This window comes from Rhodotorula graminis (assembly GCF_001329695.1).
Source record: "Rhodotorula graminis WP1 unplaced genomic scaffold RHOBAscaffold_1, whole genome shotgun sequence".
NCBI classification, from domain to species: domain Eukaryota; kingdom Fungi; phylum Basidiomycota; class Microbotryomycetes; order Sporidiobolales; family Sporidiobolaceae; genus Rhodotorula; species Rhodotorula graminis.
In genome coordinates, this window is record NW_017264928.1 from 1108261 (window position 1) to 1134304 (window position 26044).

General features: G+C 68.0%; 10 protein-coding genes across 10 annotated transcripts; 6 read left to right on the plus strand and 4 right to left on the minus strand.

Moving 5' to 3' along the window:
* Positions 1-291: 291 nt before the first annotated feature.
* On the plus strand, positions 292-2223 carry RHOBADRAFT_40818 (uncharacterized protein; the record flags this gene model as incomplete). The annotated part of the gene is made up of 8 exons (XM_018413777.1): positions 292-363; positions 452-646; positions 756-1043; positions 1113-1160; positions 1223-1467; positions 1562-1893; positions 1968-2117; positions 2186-2223. 8 exons carry the CDS (start codon positions 292-294, stop codon positions 2221-2223), a joined length of 1368 nt encoding a protein of 455 aa, XP_018274319.1.
* Positions 2224-2647: 424 nt separating this feature from the next.
* On the plus strand, positions 2648-4564 carry RHOBADRAFT_50758 (uncharacterized protein; the record flags this gene model as incomplete). The annotated part of the gene is made up of 6 exons (XM_018415480.1): positions 2648-2890; positions 2971-3267; positions 3353-3400; positions 3464-3762; positions 3833-4272; positions 4351-4564. 6 exons carry the CDS (start codon positions 2648-2650, stop codon positions 4512-4514), a joined length of 1491 nt encoding a protein of 496 aa, XP_018274320.1. The 3' UTR covers positions 4515-4564.
* A 532-nt stretch (positions 4565-5096) lies between these two features.
* On the plus strand, positions 5097-8450 carry RHOBADRAFT_50759 (uncharacterized protein; the record flags this gene model as incomplete). The annotated part of the gene is made up of 10 exons (XM_018415481.1): positions 5097-5339; positions 5429-5500; positions 5573-5722; positions 5795-5842; positions 5910-6061; positions 6149-6253; positions 6320-7112; positions 7184-7967; positions 8038-8253; positions 8317-8450. The coding sequence occupies 10 exons, from the start codon at positions 5097-5099 to the stop codon at positions 8346-8348; spliced, it is 2595 nt and encodes an 864-aa protein (XP_018274321.1). The 3' UTR covers positions 8349-8450.
* A 1111-nt stretch (positions 8451-9561) lies between these two features.
* Positions 9562-10394, plus strand: RHOBADRAFT_8448 (uncharacterized protein; the record flags this gene model as incomplete). The annotated part of the gene is made up of 4 exons (XM_018419220.1): positions 9562-9762; positions 9921-9995; positions 10062-10163; positions 10236-10394. Coding segments are annotated over 4 exons (537 nt in total), but the record flags the coding sequence as incomplete, so codon positions are not given.
* Positions 10395-12181: 1787 nt separating this feature from the next.
* On the plus strand, positions 12182-13882 carry RHOBADRAFT_50761 (uncharacterized protein; the record flags this gene model as incomplete). Its single annotated transcript, XM_018415482.1, has 7 exons — positions 12182-12209; positions 12453-12531; positions 12594-12788; positions 12843-13089; positions 13160-13206; positions 13287-13417; positions 13494-13882. Exons 2-7 carry the CDS (start codon positions 12488-12490, stop codon positions 13880-13882), a joined length of 1053 nt encoding a protein of 350 aa, XP_018274323.1. The 5' UTR covers positions 12182-12209; positions 12453-12487.
* Positions 13883-14161: 279 nt separating this feature from the next.
* RHOBADRAFT_65889 (uncharacterized protein) lies at positions 14162-14760 on the minus strand. The gene is made up of 3 exons (XM_018418808.1): positions 14603-14760; positions 14420-14539; positions 14162-14346 (listed from the first exon to the last, which is right to left on the minus strand). The coding sequence occupies exons 1-3, from the start codon at positions 14722-14724 to the stop codon at positions 14340-14342; spliced, it is 249 nt and encodes an 82-aa protein (XP_018274324.1). The 5' UTR covers positions 14725-14760; the 3' UTR covers positions 14162-14339.
* A 428-nt stretch (positions 14761-15188) lies between these two features.
* RHOBADRAFT_50762 (uncharacterized protein) lies at positions 15189-18603 on the minus strand (the record flags this gene model as incomplete). Its single annotated transcript, XM_018415483.1, has 4 exons — positions 15189-15784; positions 15855-18101; positions 18170-18236; positions 18310-18603. The coding sequence occupies 4 exons, from the start codon at positions 18601-18603 to the stop codon at positions 15402-15404; spliced, it is 2991 nt and encodes a 996-aa protein (XP_018274325.1). The 3' UTR covers positions 15189-15401.
* A 746-nt stretch (positions 18604-19349) lies between these two features.
* On the plus strand, positions 19350-20667 carry RHOBADRAFT_40824 (uncharacterized protein; the record flags this gene model as incomplete). The annotated part of the gene is made up of 5 exons (XM_018413778.1): positions 19350-19456; positions 19523-19629; positions 19704-20156; positions 20227-20282; positions 20347-20667. 5 exons carry the CDS (start codon positions 19350-19352, stop codon positions 20665-20667), a joined length of 1044 nt encoding a protein of 347 aa, XP_018274326.1.
* A 223-nt stretch (positions 20668-20890) lies between these two features.
* RHOBADRAFT_50763 (uncharacterized protein) lies at positions 20891-22690 on the minus strand (the record flags this gene model as incomplete). The annotated part of the gene is made up of 3 exons (XM_018415484.1): positions 20891-21826; positions 21901-22250; positions 22327-22690. The coding sequence occupies 3 exons, from the start codon at positions 22688-22690 to the stop codon at positions 20891-20893; spliced, it is 1650 nt and encodes a 549-aa protein (XP_018274327.1).
* Positions 22691-23150: 460 nt separating this feature from the next.
* On the minus strand, positions 23151-25413 carry RHOBADRAFT_11250 (uncharacterized protein; the record flags this gene model as incomplete). The annotated part of the gene is made up of 10 exons (XM_018412036.1): positions 23151-23337; positions 23429-23480; positions 23554-23663; positions 23781-23942; positions 24036-24328; positions 24414-24590; positions 24648-24789; positions 24974-25060; positions 25123-25263; positions 25328-25413. Coding segments are annotated over 10 exons (1437 nt in total), but the record flags the coding sequence as incomplete, so codon positions are not given.
* Between the last annotated feature and the right edge of the window lie 631 nt (positions 25414-26044).

Below are 26044 nucleotides of genomic sequence, written 5' to 3' on the forward strand. Positions count from 1 at the left end.
CTCGAGAGTCTCGAGAGACGAGCTGCTCAGCGAGACGGTCCGAGAGCGAGCCGACAGCGCGAACGACCTTCGCAAGTTGGTCACTCGCGGGAGATTTGGCGCTCTCAGGGAACGCTCTGCCCGGGAGACTGCTCGAGGCGCTGCACGCATCTCTCGAGCTGCTCTGAGGACAGCTTCGGACCCTCCGCGGACGAGCTGCTCGCGCCGCCTCCCCGCGCTCGCCGACGCGCAGCCGCTCTTGTCCTCGCTCCCCTCCCTCCTCCACCCTCGCTCCCCCAGCTCACCGACAGCATGGCAGACGAGGTGGGAGTGCACCGGCTCACGAACCGCGACCGCAACAAGCCCCGAGCCGACAAGGCGCTGGTGCGTCCTCCTCCTACCTCATCGCCCCCACCCTACCTCGTCTCGCTCGCGTCGTGAACAGTCACTGACACCTCGGCCCCTTCCGCAGTTGATGCGCGCAGGCGTCTTGATGGAGCGGCGCACCGATCGGGAGCGTGACGCTTTCGTCGCCCGTCTGGAACGCGCCGAGCAGGAGCTGGAGAAGGCGCGGCAAGACGGGGCCGTCGCGGCCGCCATGGCGTTCACGACCGGTGGACCCGCCGTCAAGGTCCTTCAGCGCGAGGTGGGAGTACTGCGGGCCAAGGTGCGCAGGACGGTCGCTGTCTCTCGAGGACGAGGCGCTCGACTTTGGCCGCGAGTCGCGCACGCAGCGACACAGACTGACGTGCCTCCCTTCCTTCTCCCTACCACAGCTCGCCGAGGTCGAGCTCGCGCCGCCGACCGCCTCCGCCTGCAACACTCACCACTGCCCGTCCTCGTCCGATTCGTCCGCCCTCGGCACCCCGACCCGCATCGCCGAGCTCGAGGACGAGAACCGCCGCCTGTCGCTCAGGATCAAGGAGATCGAGCTCAAGACTCGGGAGACGAGCGCGTCGAGCTCGAGGGCCCGCAACGGCGATGCCGGGGCGGCGTGCAGGCCGTGCGAGGAGCTGAGCGACGCGGTCGAGCGGCTCAAGGGCAGGCTCGACGTGCTCACTCAGGTGCGTGGTCCCTCCTGCCAGTCTCCGTCGTCACAGAGCAGCGTCCTGACAGCGTCTGTGAGCCCGCAGGACAACGTCAAGCTCTCGTCGGACCTCAAGCTCGCCCGCGCCAAACTTGTCCGTCCTCTCCCGCTTGCACCTCCTCCCGCGACAGCATCCTGACCTCCCTGTCCCTGCAGAACGAGGGCCCCGACGAGAACGTCAAGACTCGCACGCTCGAGAACCAGCTCGACGACGTCAAGACGAAGCTCGCCGCAGCTGTCGCCGTTCGCCAAGCCGAGGCCCAGCAGCAGAAGAGCCGTGTCGTCCAGCTCGAGGACGCCCTGAGCCGCAAGGAAAAAGAGCGCCTCGAGGGCGTGCGCGAGTGGCAGGTCAAGTACTCGACGGCGCTGCGCACGAGCTCGAAGCAGGACGAGTCGACCAGGTGCGCCCCGCTCGATCATCCAGGTCTTCCCTCCTCGAGCCCTCATGTCGCCGCCCGAGCCGTCCTGACACGATAAAGTTCTCGACGCGCACAGGATCAAGGCGAGTCGCTACGACGCCCTCCTCACGAGCGTCCGCCTGTCCGAGGACGAGGTGTCGCAGCTCCTCGACGACCCCGACACGCCGCCGATCCGCCAGCACTTGCCCGACCTGTCGCTCCTCGACCTCCTGTGGCTCCTCACCGACCAGCACGACGAGCACGCCGCCGCAATTAAGGTGCTCGAGGACAAGCTCGAGCGGTGCGAGGCCGAGCGCGCGAGGACGCACAAGCAGGCGGCGGCGCAGGTTAAGGAGGAGAGGGAGCGGCTGCAGGGGACGATCGACGAGCTGCAGGGGCGACTTGACTCTGAGGAGAGTCGCCAAAACGGTGCGTCCCCCGTCCTCGCATGCGCCGTCGAGTCGAGAACGAGACTGACCCACTCTTCGCGACGACACGCGCAGGATCGGCCGCAGCTCGCGACGTCTCGGTTCCTCGTCCTCCTCTCAGCACGACCGCTGCCTCCAGCACGCCCTCGCCCGTCGTCATGGACCGCCTGACCAGCACGATCGCGAGCCTCAGCGACGAGGTGTCGCAGCTTCGCGACGAGAACAGTACGTCCCGCGCTCTCTTTCCTTCCTTCTACCATGCAGCACTGACTCTGTCGGACCTGCGCTCCCAGTGACCCTCCTCCTCAAGCTCGCCGGCGCCGACGACTGAGGCGAGCGCGCTCGACCGCGCGTCGCTCGGGCCCCTCCTTTTGCCCCTCACCTCTCGCACCACCCTCTCTCTCTCTGCCTCGCTTGTCTCTCTTTGTCGATAGCGTCTTCTGCATGTACCTTCAGTGCCTTTGCCCGCTTCCATGCGTGAGCTGGCGAGGACGGTCGGCGCGAGCGCAGTTGAGAGCGAGATGCGCATGAAAGCGAGCGAGCCTTTGTCGCGCTTCCCTTTGTTCTCGTCGAACGGACGCTCTCGAGCTGCCGCACTCTGCAAACCGCCTGAGAGAAGCAAGAAGGGAGAAGCGCAAATTCCGCGACCGGCGGCGGCGCACGAACGGACTTGCACCGCCTCCGCTCGCGTCGACCGAGAGCCGTCCCTCCTCGTCCTTCTCCCCTTCTCCCCACCCGCTCCAGCGTCGCTCGCTATGGCTGCCCCCACTGGGCGCCGCGATCTCGTTCCTCGCGATGGAAAGGACAAGGCCACCCTCGTCTCGGCCGGGCGCCTGATGAGCCGCAGGACAGATCGCGAGGTCGAAGCATTGAAGGTCACGGTCGCCCAGCTCGAGGAGCAGCTCGCGGCGGCAAAGGCGCAGGGCTCGGCAGAAGCAGTCAACCAGGCGCTCGCTCGCACCGATGGAGGACTCGCCGCCAAGGCGCTGCGCAAGGAGGTCAGCGATTCGGGCCAAGGTCCGTCTCTCCGTCCTCTCTGTCTCTCCTCGCCCCACGAGCTGAAATCAGTCTCTTGCAGGTCGACACGCTCGAGAAGGAGCGCGACATCGCCGGCTCGACCCCCACATCCATCCCTCCCTCCGCCTCCTCACCTTCACCCGACCTCGACCGCGTCACCAACGAGCTCGCCGCCTCCCAGTACCATCGCACCTCGCTCGAGAAGCAGGTCGTCGAGCTCGAGCGCCGCGTCAAGCAGGCGCAGAACGAGGTCAAGCTGAGGGGGCCGGGCGCGGGACCGGGGCTGGCGGCGGCCGAGCGCGAGGGGCTCAAGGAGGAGGTCCGCATCGCCCAGTACGAGGTCGAGATGCTCGCGCAGGTGTGTCCACGTCTCTCATACTCTCGGCAAGGGTCGGCGCCACCGCTTTCTGGACTGACCCCGCCCTCGTCTCGCTCGCGCGCAGGAGAAGACGAAGCTTGCGGCGCAGGTCAAGCTTGAGCGGGCCCAACGCGTGCGTCCCACGCTCTCTCTCCCCTCTCCTGTGCCTCTCTTGACGTTGGTCGTCGACGAGCAGAAGCAGGCCGAGGACGACGCCGAGCTTGAGGGCCAGCGCCTCAAGGACCGCCTTTCCTCGTCGGCCCAGCGCGTTCACGCCCTCGAGGGCGAGCTCGCCCGTGCTCGAGCTGTCGCCAACGGCGTCAAGGGCGACCAGCGCCACTTCGAGGCGCAGCTGCGGGCGCGGGAGGAGGCGTGGGAGCTGCGCGTCAAGGACATCATACGGGAGACGGACGCCAAGTTCGCCCGCCTGCGCCTCGAGGCCGACGCAGCCGTCCGCAACGCCCAGATTGCGCATGCCGCCGTCGAGCAAAGCTTGTGCGTCCACCTCCTCTTCCACGATCGCCTCGTCTCGGTTCCTCCCCACTGACTTTTTCGGCGAGAACAGGCGCGAGGAGAATGAAGGTGCCCAGTGCGAGCTGGAGAACATGGAGGAGCAGCTCGCCGAGGTCACCGAGGAGCTCGAGCGCAAGCGTGCGTCGACCATGCCGCGCCTCAAGGAGCTCGACGCCGCGCGCTCGCGCCTCGCGGCCCAGTCGAAGGAGCTCGCGCGCCTCAGCGGCATCATCGCGGCGCACAAGACCGAGCAGCACGGGCGCAAGAAGCGCAAGGTGGCGCCTCAAGCCGACACGGTCCAGGCGGCCGCTGTGCACGCCGTCGGCGAGCCCGAGTCGAGCGACTTGGGCTGGGCGCAAGTCGAGTCGACGGCCGTCGTCGAGCTCGAGCGCCACGTCGTCACGCTCCGCGCCGAGAAGGCGCTCGCTGTCGACCAGGCCCAGCGCAAGATCAGCGCGCTCGAGCAGGCCATCGTCGGCGCCGGCCTCGCAGGTGCGTCCCCGACTCGCTCCTCTTGCGCCGTCGCCGAGCCAACGCGCCCTCACTCACACACCTCGCCTCGTCCCGCAGGCCCTTTCGACGTCCCTCAAGATGAGCCCGAGGCGCACACGCCGTCGTCGTCGAGCGCGCTGCACGCCGAGGCCATGGCCATCCTCGCGAGCTGCGAGCGCCGCTTCGACAGTGTCGCGACGGGCCTCGTCCAGCTCAGCGCCGAGATCGTCTCGCTCGCGTAGCGCGCGACGCGGCCGTCGGTGCGGCAGCGTGTCGGCGCGGTAGCGGCGGCGACGGCGGGCGGGCGAGGAGAGAGGAGGAGGAGCAGGAGGAGGTCGAAGAGGCTGGCCCTCGCTCGAGCGCGGCGCGATGGAGCTGGACCTCCCGCTTGGCGTGCAACACGTCGTGCTCTTGTCGATGTCGCCGCACCGAGCGAGCGACTCGAGCTGCTCTCCGAGAGCTGCCGCGAGCAAATTGCGAAAGGAGAGCGAAGCGAGCATGACACGGGCGAGCGTCGCTCGTCGGCGGGACGTGTCTGCTTGCTGGGAGAGCAGCCTGAGCAGTTTCGCAGCGTCGCAGCCCGCGTGTGAGAGCGGTCGGGCGACTTGGCGAGGCGAAAGTGGTTCGCGCTCTCGCTCCCCCACCAGCGCGACCCTCTCCCCGCCAGAGGCAGTGCGCACAGCTTGCAGCCCTTGTCTGCACCCTCTACACCCCTCGCGACCGACAGCGCGCCTCCCCCGGCCTCGCCCGCGTCCACCTCGACCACCCGCATCCTCATCGCACGTCGTGTTCTCGACCCCACCTCCCACCCTCCGCCCAGCACCATGTCGGGCAAGACCACCATGACGGCCAAGGAGCAGCTACGCGGTCGACGCGACAAGGCGGCCCTGCTCCAGACCGGCCGTCTCGCCGAGCGTCGCCTAGACCGCGAGCACCAGGACCATCAGCACCAGCTTCAAGAGCTCCAGCAGCAGCTCGAGGAGGCGCAGCGCGAGGCCACCATGGCCAAGGGCGGCGGTGGAGCCATGAAGGAGCTCCAGAAGGAACTCGCCGACCTCCGCGTCACGGTCCGTCCTCCTCTCCCTCTCTTCCTCCTTCGTCCAGCAAGTGCAGCAGGGCGAAGGGACCTGACCTCTCGCCCACCCTCGTCTCGCAGCTCGCAGAATCCGAGGCGGCCCTCGTCGCCGCCGCCGGCGAGCGCGACACGGCCGTCAAGGAGCGCGACGACGTCCTCGCCGGTTGACCTGGCGCTCCTCAAGCCGTCCTGCGCAAGGAGACGGAGCGCGCGACGGCTCTCGAGAAGGAGATCAAGGCGCTTCAAACCCGGCTCGCTCAAGCCGACGAGCGCACGGCCGAGGCGGCCGCGGGCGCCGGGAGCGGCAACGAGGAGATGGCGGCGCGCGAGGAGAGGGTCAAGGAGATGGAGCGTCGATGCTCGACGATGCAGCAGGTGCGCTCTCTTCCTCTTCTCTCTCGTTCGACTCGCCGGGGAGCGGCGCTCACGCAGTTCTCTCGCGTGCAGGACGCCTCTAAAGCTGTCGCCGGCCTCGCCGACCTCAAGACCAAGCTCGTGCGCCGCCTCTCGCCCGCTCTCTGTCCGCCCCTCGTGCACTCACTCACTCTCGGTCGTGCTGCAGGCCGAGGTCGAGGAGCTCAAGGACCGCGAGACTCAACGTCGCACCCGCCAGCTCAAGCACGCCGAGGAGCGCGCCGAGCGCATGCGGGAGGAGCTCATCACGGTGTGGGAGGCGTCCAACCGCGGCCAGTTTTCTGAGGCGGGCAAGAACAAGTGCGTCTGGGTCGTCCTCTCTCGCCTCTCGCACAGCGGTCCGCCGAGAACTGATTCTTCTGCCCTGCCCTCCTCCTCCTCACCCAGGTTCGTCACCAAGGCGCTCGAGCTCGAGAACAGCCTTCAAGCCGCTCAAGAGCGCATCGTTCAGCTCGAGGACAAGGGTCTCGAGGGCAAGGTCGTCGCAGCCGAGTGCGTCCCCCACCCCTCCTGCATCCTCTCGACACGCACTGACCGACGGCTCGTTCTCGTCCGCAGGAAGATCGCCAAGCGCTTCTTCGCCATGATCGAGTTCCTCCGCATCACCGAGGCCGACGCCGACAAGCTCGTCAAGGACGGCGTCGCGTGGCCCGCTCCCGGCGCCGGTCCGCAGAACCTCAAGGAGCACATGCAGGCGCTCGCCATGGCGCCTCCACCTCCAGCGCCCGCACCCGCACCCGCACCCGCACCCGCACCGCCCAAGCCGGCGACCCCGCCACCGCCCAAGGAGGAGCCCAAGCCCGCTCCGCCGGCGCCGACTGCCGAGGACCGTGCCGAGATCAAGAACCTGGAGTCGGCGATCGAGGCGCTCGGGACCAAGGTCGACGAGCTGCAGCAGGCCGTCAAGGCCAAGTCGGACGAGATCAGCACGCTCGAGGCCGACCGCCAGCGTCTCGAGGACGAGGTCGCCAAGCAGAAGAGCAAGACGCTGCTCGCCGAGCGCGACGCGCAGGAGCGCAACGACGAGCTCATCCAGGTCAAGGGCCGCAAGGACAAGGAGGCGACCGACCTCGAGAAGGAGCGCACCAAGCTCAAGCACGAGGTCGACCGCCAGAAGCGCCGCGCCGACGAGGCGCTCGCCGACAACCAGAAGCTCGTCACCGACCACTCGAACGAGCTCGCCCAGATCGAGCAGGAGCGCCACGAGGCCGAGTCGAGCCTCGCGCGTCTCGTCGAGCGCCAGGACCGCACCAAGGCCGAGCACGAGGCGACGATGAACCAGCTCGTGTCGCGCATCAAGGCCCTCGAGTCGTCGTCGGGCGGCGGATCCGGCGCCGTGACGCCGAGCGACGTGTCGGGCACGCGCACGCTCGACAAGGAGCGCAACAAGCACCAGAGCGACCTCGCCTTCTTCCGCCCCAGGTCGAGGAGCTCGTCGAGACGGCGCGCATCAAGGAGGAGGAGCACGTGCGCCAGATGGACAGCAAGATCAAGGAGCTCGAGCTCCTCGAGGAGGAGCGCGACCGGTACCGCGACGAGGTCAACGCCGCCCGCGCCGCCGCCGACAAGAACGAGGCGCGCGTGTCCAAGCCCATGTCGCGTGCGGCGTCCCGCTCGGCGAGCCCGGCCCTCGGCGCCCCATCGACGCCCGAGAAGAAGAAGCCCGTGCGCGCCGACAGCAGCGGCGGCGGCGGCGGCGGCGACAAGGGCGAGGACCTTCCCTGGGCCCAGCAGCAGCAGAAGCAGGCCGTCGTCGAGCACCTCGAGAAGGAGCGCGCCCGCCTCGAGGCCGAGCTCGCGTCGCAAACGCGCATGGCCGAGGAGGCCCTCACCGAGGCGGCCTCGCACCGCGCCGCGCTCGAGCAGCTGCGCTCGTCGCGCGCGACCGACTCGAGCCAGTGGGACGCCGAGCGCCACCGCCTCGAGGTCGAGCTCGGCTCGCAGGCGACGCTCGCCATGCAGCGCGCGCGCGAGCTCGACGCCGAGCGCGAGCGCATGGCCGGCCTCGTGCGCCAGGTCGCCGAGCTCGAGAAGGAGCGCACGACGCTCCGGGGCGAGCTCGTCGCGCGCGAGAACGTCCACGGCGGGTCGTCGTCGGGCGTGTTCGCGTCGTCGGGCCCGTGGGACACGCCGCAGCAGCAGCAGCAGCAGCAGCACTCGAAGGCGGTCGGCGCCCAGTTCAACGGCCACGGCAGCTCCTTCATCGGTGCGTCCTTTCTCTCCTTCTCTCTCGACCACGTAGCCCACAGTCACTCACCCTGAGCGCTCGCCCGCAGACCGCTCGACCGCCGGCACGCCCGTCTCGCAGTCGTTCGTCTCTGCGCCCGGCATGCCCTCGTTCGGCAGCCCGGCGCCGTCGGCCATGTCTGCGCAGGGCGCAGCAGCGGTCAACGGCGTCGGCGTGTCGGGCCCGGTGCGGCTCCTCGTCGAGCACCTGCGCAAGACGAACAGGGAGCTCAACCACGAGGTCCTGTCGCTCAAGGACGAGAACAGTGCGTCTCTCTCTTTCTCTGCCTTCCCGAGAGCCTCACTGACTCTCTCTCTCTCGTGCGCAGTGACCCTCATGATGCGCCTCGCCGGCCTCTGAGCGCGGCTGTCGTCGGCTCGCGCGAGGAAGGAGGATGCGCGCCGACTCGAGGCTGTGCCTCTCTCGTCGCCCGTCTCGCAATGCCATTGGTCTTTCCTCGACTGTTTTCTCGTCCGTGTCAGGTTGCAGAGAGGCGCACAGAGTGCATGCAGCGAGGAGGAGAAAGTGAGAGACATCCAAGCTCGCGGTCGAGGCCAAAAGGAGCGCGCGAGCGGCCGCCCTCTCTTTCTCCTTCGTGCGGCATTTCCGTCGGCGTGCGTCCCCTTCCCCTCTCCTTTTCCAGCGCCCTACGCACACAAGCTGACCATGCCCCCCCTCCCACGCGCAGCTACATCCGTGTTAGTGAACCCCCAAGCACCTCGCGCCCTCGTTCTCGAGGCGCAGGAATTCCTCGGGCCCGCGAAGCGTTCACTGTCCTTGGTCGACCAGAGCAACCCTCGATCCTTGCCGGCTCGATAGTGGCTCGGACGTCTCAGCGCCCGATGCTTCGCTCCCGGTCGCACTCCGTCGTCGCCTCGCAAGGGCACGGCGCGAGGGGGAGCGGAGCGGGACGGCAGTCCTGACAATTCCCCCTTCCTTGTCTCTCTCTCTCGTGTGCGGTGGATCCTCGTGCGGCGGTATGGCGAGCGGTCGAGCTGGAGGCGGGTCGAGCCGAGGAGGAGGGAGCGAGCTGACCCTGCAACTCTGTTCGTCGTCCACCTCTCTCTCCCAGGCCTCAGTCCGTTTGCAAGGGCGCACGAGGGCACCATCGAGAGCCCCTACTGCACAGCACCGCAAGCTCGCGAGGCTTGAGCGACGCCGTCGAGCGCGAGATTCGACGCGACCACCTTGCTCTCCCTTCCGCTCGCGCCGTCTCGCCGCCGCAGCAGCACGAGCAGCCGCCGCTCGCTCTCGCCTGCTCGCCTGTCGCACACGCGAGCCTCGTCACGGCACCCGCAGGCGGGCTTGTCGTCCTCGCGCCTTCCACGCGCCCTCCCTCGCTCAACTCGTCGGCGCCCGTCGTCAGCTCCACCTCGCGCCGCCAGAGGCCGCCATGTCGCTCAAGCAGGAGCTGCAGGTATGGCAGAGTGCGCTCCAGGCGTTCGAGGCCGGCGACCATGCCCTGGCGCTCGCTCGCTTCGAGGCGAGTCGTGGTTCCTCATCTCTCTCGTCGCCCACGCCTCGTCCCTCTCATCGAGGAGCCTACTGACACCTCCAAGACTCTCTGCAGGAGATCTCGGACACGTCCAAGGTCGTCTTCAACATGGCGCTCATCCACGCCATCGGCGGCGAGCACGACCGAGCCGTCGCCCTGTTCGACCGCGCGATCGCGCTCGACAACTTCCTCGCCATCGCCTACTTTCAGTCGGGCGTGTCGCAGTTCCTCCTCGGCCGGTACGAGGCGGCGCGGCGTGACTTCTCGGACGCGCTGGCGGTGCGTCCCCTCATCTCGCTCTCCTCGTCCAGGACGACCGGCGCGAGCTCACTCGCCGCCTCGCGCCCGCAGCTGTTCCGTGAGAACCACACCATCGACTACGAGCAGTGCGTCTCCTCTCACTTCTTCTTTCGAGCGCCCTGAACTCACGTCTCGAGCGCAGACTCGGCCTCGACTTCAAGCTCTTTTCCTGCGAGGTCCGCTTCAACCGAGGGCTCGCCCTCATCTACATGGTGCGTCTCATGTCTCTCTTTCTCCTGTCTACTTCATCGACTCGAGCTCACGCAGCACGACCGCAGGGACGCCTCGACGAGGGCATGCTCGACCTCGCGGCCGCCAAGGAGGACAAGCAGACGGGCGAGCACGACGTGATCGACGAGGCATGCGCCGACCAAGCCGTCGTGTGTCCTCGTCCTCTTCGTCTTCCTCCTGTGTCCTCGAACGATCGCCGACAATCCCGCCTCGCGCCGCAGGGCTACACCGTCTTCTCGATCCCGGTCGGCATCCTGTTTCGCCCCGCCAACACCAAGCTGCAGAACCTCGAGACGCGCGACTACCTCGGCAAGGCGACCGTCATCGCGGCGACCAACTCGACCGACCTCTTCATCGGCTTCGGCGGCGCCAAGAAGCTCGCGGCGACGGCGGGCGTCGCTCCGCCAGACGGCTTCGTCCAGGTGGCCAAGCCGGGAGGGCGCCCGAGGAGGAGCAACACGGGCGATGGGCGACTCGAGCGTGCGCCGACGTACGAGCGCGGGTCGCCTGCGTCGGCGGCGAGGGGCGAGGGCGGCGGCGCGAGTTTGGGAAGGTCGCAGACGGCGAGGGCGCCCTCGGCCTTGACGGTCACGACGACCGTCTCGCGCAGCCGGTCGACGGCAACGAGCGGTCGCATCAAGCCGTCCGGGCTGCCGACGCCGCCCTCGTCGACCGCGAGCGCCCAGGAGGAGCAGGTCTTTCCGCCGCCGCCCAAGGGCCTCCTCCACGCCCGCTCCAACTCGTCGAGCCTCAACGGCTCGCGCACCCAGCGCTACCCCGAGCGCACCACCCCTCTCCGCAACGACGGCTTCTACGTCCCGTCGCGCCCTCCTCGTCCCACCGACAACCTCCACTCGCTCCCTCTCCCCTCGTCCGCCCTCACGCCCTCGCTCAGCGCCCGACGCGGCCGCAAGCCCGCCCCGATCGCGCCTCTCTCGACGCTCCTCGACGTGCCGCGCCCCTCGCACCCCGTCCCGCCGTCGCAGGGTGAGCAGCCGTCGCCGTCGGGCCAGGCGCCCGAGCGCGTCGCCTCGTGGGCCCAGGGCCAGCGGTCGAAGCACGAGCGCTCCGCGAGCAGCCCGTCCGCCCTGCCGACGACTCCGCGTGCCCCTGCGACCACGCCTGACGACGTCGTCGACGAGACGGCGCCGCAGCAGGTCAGCCCGTCGTCGCTCGCCTACGTCGCCGAGGATGGCGAGAGCGACCTCGGCGGTGTCGAGCCTTTTACGCTCGCGCGCTACGCCTCGGTCGCAAGCTCGAGCGCGGCGGCGGCGGGCTCGGGCGCGGTCGAGCTGCAGGTGCCGTCGCTCGCGGGCGGCGCGAGGGACCCGTCGCGCAGGATGGGCGCGATCGAGATGCTCGCGAGCGAGATGAGAACGGCGATGCAGCTCGAGGGGGCGCAGCAGAGGGGCGAGGCGGGCTCGGGCGGCTCGGGCCCGGCGAGGGAGCAGGAGGCGCTCGCGACGGCGGCCAAGATTCGCGTCAAGCTGCAGTACCAGGGCGAGACGAGGGCTCTTGTGCGTCCCCTCTCGCTTCTCTTTTTGTCATTGACGACGATACTGACCTTTCACGACACGCAGAACATCCCTGCCGACGCTGCTCTCGGCGAGTTTGTCGAGCGCGTCCGCCGCAAGTTCGGCAGCGAGTCGAACCTGCCCAGCAAGTGCGTGTCGCGCTTCCCCTCGACCCTCTCGACGCCTTCAGCGTCACACTGCTCATACTCTGCGTCTGCCACAGGTACCGCGACTCGGACGGCGGCCTCGTCTCGATCCTCGACGAGGACGACTGGGAGTGTGCGTCCCTCTTTCTCTCTCCTCCCTCTCTCTCGCTTCCCTGCGCGGGTCCCTGATCGTCCTCGTCGACTCGTAGGTGCGCTCGACACTGCTCGCGACCGTGCCGCTGGCGGCAAGTGCGGCGGCAGGCTCGACGTTGTCGTCGGCGAGGGCTGAGCGTGCGAGGGGGAGGAGGTGGGTGTTGTGCGGCTGGACCGCGCCGCTTGTTGTGACTTCTGTAGCAGTCCCTCTGTACCTTTGCTTTGCCAGATCAAGCTGTCGTGCGCTGAGAGGAACGAGCTGCCTCGCCCGCGCTCCTCCTCTCGCCTCGTCTGCTCGCGCTCGCTCTCCTCATCTCGGTCCATCTACGCGCGTGACTCGGTCGGCTTCATCGGTGTATCTGCGCATCTCGACACGGTCCTGGTGCGTCCTCGTGTTCTCCTCCTGTCGTGGCGAGGGTGCGGAGGAGCTCGGGGAAGATGAGGACGGAACGACCCCACCGCGGCGCGGCGGGCAGGCGGGAGTGCAGTTGGAACGCGCAGACGAGCACTGTGGACGAGATGGACCGCGCTCCACAGCCACTCGCGGCAGCACGAGCCTGAACTGACCCTCCTCCCCCTCCTCGTCCAACCTCCTCGACGCGTCCTCTCCTCGCCCTCGCAACAGATCGATATACTGCAGCGGTCGACACAGCCAGTAAGATGGCTCCCGTAGCTGTGCCCGGCGCACCGCCCCTCACCAAGCTGTGCGTCCTTGACCGTTCTCTCCCTCTCGACGAACTCGCTGACCTCGACCGTCCCCTCGCAGCGTCGACCCAAATGGCTACTTCGAGGGCCAGATCAGCATCGACGGCAAGCCTGTTGAGATCTACAAGGTCGAGCACAGCGAGCGCAAGACGACCTGCTTCATCGAGGCCGTCGAGGGCAAGGAGTACACGGTCAAGTTTCGTCGATTCGTCTTGCCAAGCGCTGTCAGAGCCTCGGTCTACGTCGACGGCCTGTTGTACGTCCGTCTACTCTCATGTCCTAGGCGAGCCCTGACAAGTCCTGCGCACAGTGCACGGTGCCACACGCTGCAGCTCGGCGACAAATCTACCTGGATCTGCGACGGCGTCCGCGTTTCGCCCGAGCATGTCCGCCCGTTCATGTTCCCCCAGATCGCGCTCACGGACGACCCAGATGCGGCGACAGCGACCGAGAACGTGATCAAGGCGCTCGGGGCGGTCAGCATCGACTTTCACCGCATCACCATGAACGGCAAGATGTGCCCCAGACGGGGCAGTGGCGGAGAGCGCAAGCAACCTGTGCGTCTCTATTCCTGGTCTTTCTCGTACCGTACTCTCCCTGAACTCTCACCTTCTCGTCTCGGCGCAGGTCGTCGACGAGCGCAGCAAGAAAGCCTCGATGTCGCACTCGACCGCGTGAGCTGCCGGTCCTGCATGTGCTCGACGTTATGATCGGACATACTGACACTCTCTCGCGTCTTGACAGATTCGGCGAGACCCCAGCTCAAGCCGAGGGCCCGGCTCTACGAGGAGTACAAGTGGATCGACCGCCCCGCCTCGCCCTACTACACGCTCGAATTCAAGTACCGCTCGAGGGACCTCCTCGAGATCGACAAGATAGTCGAGCGTGCGTCCCGCCCTCCCCTTCCTCCCTCGTCCACCTCGCCGACCCTGACGCACGGACCCCGCCCTTCCAGCTGCAGCCGAGCCCGCCTCGCCATCGCTCGCTCGCCGTTCCCCTCCTCTCCAGCCCGCCGTCGCCTCGACCTCGAACGCCAACGCCGCCGCCGCGGCCAGCACGTCGTCGTCGTCGGCGAGCGGCAAGAAGCGCCGCCAGTCGACGTCCGAGTCGAGCTCGACCTCGCGCGACCAGGAGCTGCAGGAGATGCGCGCCAAGATCGCCCGCCTCGAGGAGGAGAACTCGCAGTACCGTACCGGCGCGGGCGCGAGCACAAGCGGCGCCGTCAAGCGCGAGAACGGCGGCGACGAGGACGTCAAGCCGGCGTTCGTCAAGGGCGAGCCGATCGGCAAGACCAAGATGGAGAACGGCAGGATGGTCATCGACCTCCTCGACGACGACGACGACGACTGAGGGACTGAGTGTGCGTCGCAGTCTTTCCTCTCGTCCTCTCTTTCGAGAACCGAGTCCTGACCTCGACTCGACCCGCAGGCGCCGTCCCGACTGTACCACTCTCTCACGCTTTCAAGCCTCGTTCCCTCTCGTGTATTGTCCCACTACGCTTCTCCTTGCAACTCGAGTTGTTCTGTCCCTCCTTTGCAGCTCTCGAGAGCGAGAGAGACTGCCCGTCGTCGTCGTCTTCGACCTTCTCGACCCGACTTTGCTCGTCGCTTTCGGCTCTCAGCTCGACGGCAGGGCACAGGAGAGACGCTAGATGCAGGAGGATGTACAACAAGAGACGAGAGAAGCTTGGGGATGATCACAACAGGCCTCGGGGCGCGAAAAGGAGAAAAAGCGAGAAGGGTCGTGAGCTGCGCGAGGCGGCATGGGCTCGCGCTCGACGCAGTGAAGGACGGGAGCGACGTATCGCTCAGCTACTACGGGGCGAAAGGAGAAAGTCAGATCGAGCGCGGGGAGGAGAGGCAAGTGTTGAGAAAAGGAGAGACGGACCGTTCGTGAGGCTCGCGCACGCTGGGCGCGGTCGATTCGAACGAGTCGGCGCTGCCGCGGCGGCACATGGTCGACAGGAGGGGTGCGAGTGTGATGGTCTGCGGCGCAGAGGCGGTGCTGCTTCATTTGACGAATCAGAGCTCGGCTGCGACGAGGAGGAGAGGGGTCGAAGCGCGGACGCACCTGTCTTTGACCGGCGGGAAGGGGAACAGAGGGCGGCACCTCCACGGCCAAGGGTCACGGCCCTTCAAGGGCACAGGCGCCGACGAGCTTTGGGTCGCGAGCGGCGATTGCGCGGCGGACATGTCGGCCAAGTCGAAGCGAGGGGTGTCGAGGCCAGGGTGGACGTGCGGGCGAACCGAGTGCGAGTTTGACGGGTGCGAAGAGAGAGAGAGAGAGAGCTCGACAGCGGCGCCAGTGGCTCGGATGTCTGTGCGGAGGAGAGGTGCGGGGAGCAAGGAAACGAATGGAATCCGAGCCGGCAAGGGGTGGACGAGGTCGAGGAGCCGAGCGAGCCGACGCACGAGCAACGTGAGCTTTCTCGCTGGCGAGCTTGCACCCCAAGGCTTGCCCAAGGCTGGGCAAGGTTCCGCGAGCGAGCGAGAGCGTGCGACGCTGCGCGAAAGAGCGCGGTCGTCTCGCAGGGCGCACTCTCTCGAGCGAACCATGACGACCGCAGTTTCGATCAAAACATTCGCCGGCCGCGCACTCTCGGCAGGGAGGACGCGAGAGGGAGCGCTTGCTCGAGTCGCTCGCGCGGACGCTTGGTCACGGAAGAAGGCTCTGATTGAAGCGCGAGACGAGGAGGACGAGCACAACCGGGACGAGGGAAAGGAGAGGGGTGACAAGCGGTGACGAGGGGGAGGGGCAGCTACAGCAAGGCGGGCAAAAGGGGGGAAGGGGTGCATAGAAGGGACAGCAGGCAGGGAAGGTACACAAACGAGAGAGAGAGGCAGGGGAAAGGGGAAGGCGCGGTGCGCGCCTACTCGAGCGGCTCGAGCGCCGAGCCGAGTGCGCTCAGGCCGGCGATGGCGCCGACGACGCCCGTGACGAGGCCGAGGGCGAACGACTTGTACGGCAGGTCGAGGCGACGGCGCTTCGGAAGCGGCGCGACGACGGCGGCCGGCTCGGTGCCGACAGCGACGGTCGAGGTCGAAGTCGTGGCCGGGAAGGTAAAGTCGGTCTGCGCCGACTTGGGGACGCCGATCGGGAGCGACTCAAAGTCGGCGACGTGCTTGACGAGCGACGGCATCGGGTCGGCGCCATCGAGGTCGGTGTCGGACAGGCGGCGCTTGCGCGAGGTCGAGGTCGGCTTGGGCGACATGGTCGAGTCGGACACCTTGTCGAAGGCGTGCGAGGCCGGCTCTGCAGGACACAGGGGCGCGTATTAGTCGGTGCTGAGCCTCGACAAAAGAGGAGGAAGCAGAGGACGGACCGATGGTGCAGAACTGCTCGGCCTGGTCGGCCGCGACGACGAGCTTCTCGCTCACGCCGTCCTCCCACTCGGCGCCGTCGTCGTCAAAGCCATCCGGGTGGTCGATCTCCTGCGCGTCGACGTCCTCCTCGTCGAACGCGTCCTCGTCGAGGTCGAGGTCGGCCTGGTCGAGGTCCTGGTCGCCCTCGTCGAGGTCCGGGTCCACGTCCGACTCGACGATGCGGGCCGAGAGGCGCTTGACCTTAAAGAGGTAGTCCGACGAGGGGCCGATCGGGCGAATCAGGGGCATGGCGGGCTCGTCGACGGGCGTGGCGACCAGGGCCGCCGGCGCGTCGGCAGTCGACTCCTCGACCTCGCTCATCTCGACGACCGCGCTCGCCTCCTCCTCCTCGCTCTCCTCCTCCTCACTCATGTCCTCGTCGTCATCGTCATCGTCATCGTCCATCTCGTCCTCCTCACCGTCACTCTCCTCCTCGACCGAGCCGTCCGAGCCCTCGCTCAGGTCGACGGCGCGCGACTGCGCCTCGGCGTCGCGCGCGAGCTCGGGCGAGCTCACGCCGTCGTTGGCGATAGGGTCGTGGCCGGCCTCGAGGCTGACGAGGAGATTCGAGAGGATAGTGTTGAGGTAGGGCGAGCGAGCCAACGAGGCGATGGCGGCCTGGTCGAGCTGGCACGGCTCGAAGGCCTGCGACGACTGCTGCGGCTCGTCGTCGTCGTCGTCATGGTCGTCATCGTCGCTCATCATCGGGCGGGACGAGCGCGACGGCATGGGCTCGCGCGCGTCGTCCTCGCCGCGGTCGGACCACTCGACGTCCGAGTACGACTCGACGCGGATGTCGTCCGGCGTGTGCTCGGCCTCGAACACGAGCGCGTGCTGCTCCTCGAGCTCCTCGATGAAGGCGGCGACGCGCTCGCCGACGGGCGAGGCCGGGGCCTTGACGGCGGCGGGCGGGTTGTCCGAGTCCGACTCGAGCTCGACGCTGCGCTCGGCGGCCTGGATGAGGGCGTCCTCGTCGTCGAGCTCCTCGAAGAAGGTCGCGATGCGTCTGCCGACGGGCGAGCTCGAGATGGGCGGCTCGGGACCGTCGTCCTCCTCGCCCTTGCAGCTCGACATGGCCTCGCTCGCGAGCGGCTCGACGCTGCCCTCGGGGCTGTCGCCGATCAAGGACGCCGCCGACGCGAACCCCTTGGGCGAGCGAGTCGGCGACGGGAGCTGGCTCGCGGCCTGGCTGAGGAGGTCGTCCTCGTCGTTCTGGTCGCCGCCGTGCTGGGCCGGCCCGAGCCACGCGTCGTCGAGACGGCCCATGGCGCTGTCCGACTGGGTGTGCTCGGTCGTGTTGCCGAACAGGGCGGGCGAGAGCTGAGGCGGCGACGGCGTCCTGGCGGTCCCGCCGAAGCTGGTGGGCTCGGGCGGGCCGGGCGCAGCGCTCGCGAGGTGCGGGCACGACGTCGACGTGGCGCCCGACGAGTGGACCTCGGGCGAGTAGACGAGAGTGCGGCCGACCTTGCGCTGCGACGGGTTGGTGCTGCGCGGCATGTCGGCCTCGTCGCCGTCGACGTACGCCTGGTCCTCGTCGGCCGACGCGATCGCGACGAGCTGGAACTCGGGGCTGACGGGCGACGGCAGGCCGGTCGAGATGAGCTTGTCGAGCTTGGCGGCGGCGTCGAACAGGGGCGGGGAGCGCGCGACGTTGCTGTCGAGGTCCATCGGCGAGTGCGAGCGCGACGTGATGGCCATGAGCTCGACCGACGCCGTGTCGACGGCGGCGTCCTCGCTCGCCGTCGGCTCGATCTGGAGCTCGTCGAGCTCGGAGAGGGGGCCCGGGGCGAACGAGGCGACGGCGGGCGACGACTCGCGGCTGCTGAGGAGGTCCTCCTCCGACAGGCCGAAGCCGCGCTTGGACGACGACGGGCTGCTCGTCATCTCGACGTCGTGCTGGCCGGCGTTGACGATGTCGTTGCTGTCGAGCGAGGACGACTGCGACAGGCCGACGAACGAGACCCTGCGCGACGACTTGACCCGCTGCGCCTGGTCGTCACCGCCGAACGCGTCGAGCGAGCCCTCCTGCTCGTCGTCGCTGATCGACGACTCTTGCGAGCCGACCCGCCACGTGCCCTCGGTGACCGTGTTGCCGCGCGAGAGAGCAGTGCGGACGGGCGACTCGCCGACGTGACCCGGCTCGCGCGAGGCGTTCAAGACGGGCGTCGGCTGCAGCTTGACGTCGAGCGTGAGCGGCTGGCTGACGACTGCGGGCCTCGAAAGAAGTCAGTATGTTCCCTGCTGGAGCGCGGTCGTCGAGGAAGAGGTGACGCACCTGGCGACGAGCCGTGGCTGCGCTGCGTGACGGGGCGACCAAAGATGATGCGGTCGTCCGAGAAAAGCTGCGCGCCGAGGAGGAGGACCACGGTCAGTACGAAGAGAGCTCGGAGAGAGACAGAGAGACGTGGGACGCACTCGGTACGGCACGTCGGGCTTGAGCTTCTGCTGGTCGCCGTCGCGCACAAGGAAAGTGCCGTTGGTCGCGCCGAGGTCGGTGAGGAAGGCGTACTCGTTCTCCCAGTGGAGCTGGGCGTGCGTCGACGACATGACCTTGGTCGCGCTCGTGCGGAACTTGGGGCTCGCCGGGTCGAGGGCAGACGAGTCGGACTTGGCTCCGCGGCCGAGGATGAGGCGCCCGGCGGTGCGGCTGTCGAACTGCTTGACGGGGAGCCCGGGCGAGGTCGAAGGGTCGGACAGGATGAGGTACATGGTGGTGTGGCGCGCCCTGGAGGCCGTGATGTCGGGCGAGCGGCGGTGGCAGATGAGGATGGCGAGGTGGGGGAGGGACGCGTGAAACGGCTCGCGGCGGCGTGGGACGGGGGCGTACGCCTCGGCACTTGATGCTGGATAGCTTCGAGGACTGCCCACAGGTGAACGAGCTGTCCGGGAGGAGGACGGGGTGGTGCAGGAGTGAGAGGAGCTGGCTTCCCGATAGCTCACGCGACGACCGCTCGGGCTCTCTCGCTACCTCGTGCGGCCGCTGTGCTGGGTCAGTCTACCTCCTAAGATCGTGCTCAAGCACCTGTGCCCAAGCCCGCCGCTGGACAGCCTCTTCAACGAGGCGACTCGGGTTTTTGCACCGCCCCCCGACTTCTCCGCGCCAGCCTTCCTCTCTCGCTCTTCTTCCACGCGCTTGCGCTTTCTGGCCTCACCGCTAGCTCGATCTTACTCTGCTGCAGCTTGCCCAGCTGGCTGGCGGTCGCGCGACCGTCCGCCCGGCTCGCCTCCTCTTTCCCCCACTTTGCTCGCTCCTCGCGAGGACGCCGAGCCCGGCGTCCGCATCAGCGCCGCGAGCCTCTGCGACTCTCGCTTGGGTGGTCACACTCTGGACGAGGACGGCACCGCGCAGCCTCCTCGACCGCTCGCTCGCGGTCCCGCTGCCGTGCGCAGAGCAACGACTCGCCGACGTCGCTCTCTCGACGCGAGCGGCCACTCTCGCCCTCCACAGCAGCACGATGAGCTGGAGCGGGACACCGTCCGGCCGATGCGTCGACTCGGGCAACACGCGCAGCCATGCGCACCTGATCGGCGGCAACTGGGTCGACAAGAACGACCTCGCACCGTGAGCTCTTCCTCCTCGCCCTCGACGTCTTCCGACGAGCCACCCTGACCATCGTCCTCATTACAGCTCGGCGGTACTCTGCGTCGTCAGCTTCTTGGCCATCGCGGCGGTCGCGTGGACGTACAGGGAGACGAAGGTGCACCTCCTCCTCCTCTTCGCCTTTGCGCTCCTGTGTGCGTCGACTGAGAGCGCGAGCTCCCTCTCCTTCAGAGGCAGCTCGTTGACTGACTCTCGAGCCGGCGAACAGTCCTCGGCATCGCCTTTGCGATCCATGCCGCCCTCGCCAATGCTCGCCCGTCGGCCCGAGGTCAAAGCGCGGTCGCGTGCGAGCAAGCCTTCTTCCTCCTCGCCCTCTCGCTCCTTCTGCTCGGCCATATCCTCTTTGCCCGCACCTTCATCAACCGGGCGTCGCTCGTCCACTGGCCGAGCACGCTCCTGTACCTCGCCTGCGCCCTCCTCCTCGCCGCCTTCATCGTCGGCTGCGTCGCCCTCGGCGACCTACCGCCGCTCGACCCGTACACCTACTCTCCACCCCTCAAATACACGCAGGAGCGCATCGCGAGCGCCGTCCTCGAGCTCATCGTCGCGACGATGCACCCTCTCCTCCTCCCTTTCGCGAAACTCGTCGCACCCGAGCTGCCCGGGCTCGAGCTGGGCCTCCTCGTTCTCGCCGGGTGGTTCCTGTGGGTCCCGGCACTCTGTGAGTCGCACCCTCTCGCCCTTGCCGGAGCGAGAATCGCCCCCTGACCTCGCGCTCGAACCCCTCGCAGACGTCTTTTGCCTCGCGACGATCACGGCGGACGCCTCTCCTCTCGTCTGCTCTCAGGTACGCTCTCTCTCTCCCCCAGCCGCACCTATCGGGACAGAGACTGACGCAAGCACCGTCGCAGACGTTCTTCTACCTCGCCTTCTTCCTCTTCCCCTTCCTCGCCCTCGCCATCCTCCTCGGCCTCCCACTCCACCGCTGGGGCTTCACCCTCCCTCCTCGCGACCTTGTCACCTCTTACTCGTACGCCGCCCCGGCCGCGACGCACGCCGCCCTCGCTCACGAGGCGGCCGAGCTCGGCGAGGCGGCGGCCTGGGCGCAGCAGGAGCGGCGCCACGAGGCGGACGAGGGCGCGCTGCTCGACGAGATGAGGAGCGTCGTCGGCGAGAATGCTGAGCGTGCGGGGCTGTACGACGACGATGCGTGGAGCTTGCGGCTGCACTGAGCGAGGGACGTTCGGGCGAGGAGAGGATGGCGGCAATGGATCATAGTTGCGGCACGACCTCTTCCTTTGACTGCTCGACTACGAGAGGAGGCTAGATCGGCAGAGATGAGAGTGCGAGAGCGCGAGAAAGGGGGATAGAAAGACAAAGAGAGGGTCCATGCGGGAGGTGAAAGCGAAGGAGGGGGTCCGACTTGGGAAGGGGATATCATAAGGAGGGAGCGACCTACGCCGACGAGCTCGCTGCCGAGAGAGCGGACGAGACGATCGACGCGACGGCGCTGGTGGCGGTCGCCGTGATGGCCGACGTGGCGGGCGACGAGCCGGACACGGTCGACGCCGCCGAGAGCATCGACGAGAGCATCGACGACATGCCCGACGGGACGGCCGACGAGCCCGACATGGGGCCCGAGGTGGCCGTAGCCGCCGCCGCCGACGCCGACGAGGCGCCCGCCGTCGAGGTGCTGTTGGCCGGGGCCGACGCCGCCTGGAGGGCCTCGAGGAGCGTCCACGCCTCGGTGCCGATCGACTCGATGAAGGCGGGCGAGCCCGGGTACAGGTCGACGCCGACGGTCGACGTGTTGCACGCGTCGATAAAGGTGCCGTTGAACGCCTGGTCGAGGAACTGGTACGCGTCGCCGGCGTACACGATCGAGGTCGTCGAGTGGTCCGTGCCGATCGACGACATGAACTTGATCTTGGCGCCCCGGTCGCACTGCGACTGGACGTACGCCGGGACGGGCTCGTACGCGACGACCTGGTCGGTGACCGAGTGGTACTGGAAGACGGGGATCTCGACGACGCCGGAAATGTTGACCGGCGTCAACATCGAGTCGTTGAGCGGCGCGCCGAGGAGGCCGCCCTGGACGTAGCGTTGCGCGACCGAGCTGTTCTGGAAGTCGAGGCCGGTCGTGAACAGGCTCGAGACGTTGACGTTCGAGAGGACGTCGGCGAGCTGCGTGTTGCACATGGTGCGCGCCTCCTCGAACGCCCGGGTGCCGTTCTCGGTGAGGATCGTCTCGTAGTAGGCGTTGAGGTCCGGGTAGGCGTTGGCGAGGCCCACGAGCGAGCTGATGGCGAGGTAGCTGTCGTTGCCGCCGTTGAGAAGGGCGAGGGTCGAGGTCAGGTCGACAGGGACGCCACCGTACGCCGCAGCGATGACCTGTTGAGGGGAACGACGACAAGTCAGGGCGGATCTCGGGTGACGAGGCGAGGGGGAGAGAGAGGAGGACGCACGTTCAGGCCCTCGCCGTAGGTCGAGAGGAACTGGGTCGTCCAAGCGCTCGCGTGGCCGCCGCCCGAGTAGCCGTGGATGACGGCCGAGTAGTTGTCGGTCGACGGGATCGTCTCGTTGTGGTTGAGGAGCGCGCGCAGGCCGTCGATGCCGGCGAGGCCCTCGGTGACGCCCGAGATGAACGACGCGTTCGAGCCCTCGTGGTCGGGCACCGAGACGTACCAGCCCTTGCTGAGCGACGAGACGATGTCGAGCGCGACGGTCGACTGGAGGAAGCTCGTCGCGTTGCTCTGCCCGCCGTTCTCGAGCGAGTAGGCGACCTGGCAGTCGGGCGACGCCGTGTCGATCGGGGCTGCAGGGACAGGCTCGTCGTCAGTCTCCCGGACGAGCTCTCGACAGGAGGTAGGAAGAGAGAGAGAGGGACGCACCCATGAGGAGCATGATGCGAGGAGGAGAAGCCGGCTCAGCCGGGCGGAAGACGGTCGTGACCGTGGCGTCCGCCTCTCCCAGCGGGCTCGTCGTCTTGTACAGGACCTGGTACACAGACCTCGCGCCCATGTCGAACTGGGTCCACACGGGGCGAGAGTCGAGGACGGCGCCGTTGGCCTGCGACGCCCAGTCGCCAGTCGGCTGATAGAACGAGTCGTTCGAGGGGCGCAGCGGAGCGCCGTCCGGCCCGAGGGCGCGCAGCTCGAGGACCGAGCGCCGCGTGACACGACGCTCGCGCACTGGGGCGGCGTTGACGAGGAGGAGCGCCGGCACGATGGCGAGGAGCTGAGCGACGACCCGCATGGTGGTGGGAGACGAGGGGCGGCGGGGAGGGGGAGAGTCGAGAGGGCTCGAGGGCGACGCTGGGCGAAAGGAAGAGAGAGGGAGCACTCGAGGGGAGAGAGGCTGAGCGGGCGGGCAGCAAGACGAGGAGGGAGCGGCGAGCGAGCGTGGGGAAGGAGCTGAGCGAGCGCAGCGACGTCTGCTCCCCGCACGGACACAGGCACCGCCGCAATGCAGACACTCGGCCGCGAAGCCGACCTTTCGCAGGCCTCGGCGCGTCACGGGGAGCTTCTGAACCGGGTCTCACTCTGGCGGCCTTCTCAACTTGGGAGGCCTCGTCGTCCGGCTGCGGATTCCTCGAGCTGTGCTCCCGCTCGCCTTCCTCTTGCTCTCGAGCGAGAGCCTGCGGCACTGCGAGACCTGCATTGCGCCCGCCAAAGACCTGGACAGATCCATCTGCCGCCGCTTGCCCACGCGAAGGTCACTCCGAGTCCTCGTCGCCCCAAAGAAGCTCGTCGACGCCGGCGACCAGCGCGGTGCGCCAGCGCTCGATCGTGTCCGGCTCGAACCCGTTCTCGTCGTACCCGAGCGAGACCCACAGGCGTCCGGCAAACGTGTAGGCGAACAGGAGGAGGGCGCCTGGACGCTGTCGCGAGCCGGTCGTCAACCTGCGGGCCGTCGGGAGAAGCTTTGGGTCAGTACAGTCACGCTGCTCGTCGACGACTCGACGCCGTCGGGGACGAGTGGAGGTGGACGCACGTGTGGAGGTTGATCCCGTGGAAGTCGGCGTGCTTGTAGATGCCGTCGAGGTCTGTGCGCACGAGGACAGGGTCAGTTCTCGCCTCGTCGGCAGCCTCGACGTCGAGAGGGAGGAGGGGACGCACTGCCGAGCATCGACAGACCCATGAGCGCCGTGCTGGGCGCCTGTGAGCGACCGGTCGGGTCGACATGGACCTGCTCGACCATCTTCTCCCCGACGCTCTCCTGCTCCCCGCTCACGCTCGCCCCCTGCTCGTCCTCCTCCTTGGCGCCCTCGACGCCGCTGATGCCCAACCCGGCGAGCTTGGCGCCGGCCTCGCGCGCCCGCTTGTCGTCGTCGGCGCGCTGGAACCCGATCGAGCGCTGCTCGCGCTCGAGCGCCATGAGGGCCGTGCGCGGCGCGAGGAACGGCGACTTGGCGGCGCGGGACGTCTGCGCCTTGACCGAGAGGCACTGGTGCCAGAAGTAGTCGGCGGGCGAGAGGGAGCGAGGGACGAAGGACGGGAGGATGATGCTGCGGGGGCGAGGAGGGGAAAGGAGCGGCAATACCGAGTCAGGTCGTGCTCGTAGGTCCACAGCGAGTTTAGAGGGACATCTTGGGACGCACTTGAAGTAGCCGATCGCGATGTGGTACCAGTCGACCGGCGGGTCCTCCTTGACGAGCGACGGCCGGACGTTGAGCGCCGAGTAGAGCATGGTCGGCAGGTCGGGCTGGCGGCGCCCGTCGGCGACGGTGCGCACGTGCGCGAGGTTCGACAGCGCAAACATGGCGTGCGCGATCGTGACGCCGTGACGCTTGCAGGCGGCGAGGATCTTCTTGGTGTCGGCGGCGGACCACGAGCAGGTCGGGACGACGGTGCGGCGAGGCCCGAGGCGGGCTCGAGGGAAGGCGTGACCACCCTGTGAGACGTAAGGAAGAGTCAGGCTCGACTCGAGGCTTGTATCTTGCGGGGAGAGAGAGAGAGAGAGAGGGAGGAGGACGCACGACCAGCTTGCTCTGCTCGTTTTCGAACTCGACCTTGGCCGCCGCCCACGCGCGCGAGCCCCACCTCTCCGACAGGACGAGCTTGCTCTCCATCGCCGGGGCGAGCACGTGCGCCCGCGCGAGCGCCGCCGCCTCGTCGTCGTGCGACGCCGGACCTGCCGCTCGGACCTGCTCGCGCTCGTCCCGACGCTGCGCGAGGACCGCCTCGACGTTCTTCGACTGGACGCCCTCGACGTCCGATGGGCCGGCGAGGAGCGTCAAGAGCTCGTTGGCGGTCGAGTGCAGCGCCATGCCGTCGCCGATAAAGTGCGTCGACAAGAGGAACAGGTCGTATTCTTGCTCGGCGTCGAACGCGCGGTCGATGGCGCCGGTCTCGCTCGGCGCGAAGACGTCGTTGGACGTCGAGATGACGAGGTGGGCGAGGCGGTGGTCGGAGAGGAAGCGAGGGCCGTTCAAGTAGTCGTCGAGCAGGTCTGCGCACGCGGACGAGTCAGTGTGCGCCTCGTCGAGACCCAACCGGCCTTTCCCTGGCCAACGTTCAAGAGATGAAGAAGCTCGACGCACCTTTGCCCTCCTTGCCCGTCACGAGCGTGAGGTGCTGCGCAGCCTTGGCCCGCGCTTCTTGCGGGTCGAGCGGCGAGTCGTAGCTGCGAGCGGTTTGTGAGAGTCAGTGAGGCTCTCGAGGCAGGCAGAGCTCAGTAAGACGCACACGAAGCGGATGTCGTAGTAGTCCTCGAACTTGACGGCGCTCGTGAGGAGGACGTGCCGCCGCGTGATCTCGGTCCAGGCGTCGAGCACTCGTGCTGGCGCCATCAGGCTTGCGCGAGCCTTGAAGCCGAGGTGGAGGTACCTGCAGGTGAGTAGGAAGGATGAGCCAGGTGCGCACGAACGGAGGTGCCAGGACGAGGACGCACATGTCGTTGACGCCGCCCTCGAGAAGGTCGCCGCGCGAGCCAAGGTAGTACGACGCCTCAGTCGGCCCGAGACGGCGCTCACAGCGGACACGAGAGCAAGGGCCGTCCTCGCCGAACGATGGAGGCTGCAGGAACGTCTCCCACTGACTGCAGGAAGGAGGACAGGCTGGGTGAGTTTGGCGCTGGACAGCGCGAGGATGGGCAGGGGGACGCACAAGCTTCTCGGCCCCGCCCCAGTCTCGCTCTGGAAGCCGTTGTCGAGATGCTGAAACCCGACAGGTGGCTCGAGGGGAACGCGAGGGCCGGAACGCTCGAACGAGGGCTCGGGGAACGAGGACGACTTGGCGGATGCGGGTGTGGTGAAGGCGGTGCTGGCGCTGCCGAAGCGGCTGCTCGTCGAGGGCGACCCAGAGGTCGAGGCCGGACTGACGAGGCTGGTGCTGATGCCGGTGAGGGAGAGCGAAGGCGACCGGTCGGGCGAGGTCGACCAGGCGTGCAGCGGCGGCGAGCCCGCGCTGTCGGTCGAGGAGCTGCAGGTGGGTCCCGGGTCAGCCACGCGCATTCGTGTGCACCTGGGTGCGCTGGCAGGGAGAGAGGACGCACGAGCTGGGCATCTTGGGCGAGGCGGGGAGGAAGCGAGGTGGTGACAGGTGCGGTCGACGACGGGGTGCGGTTGGCGTGCGACGAGTCGAAGGTGCGGGCTGGGCAGCTCTCTGT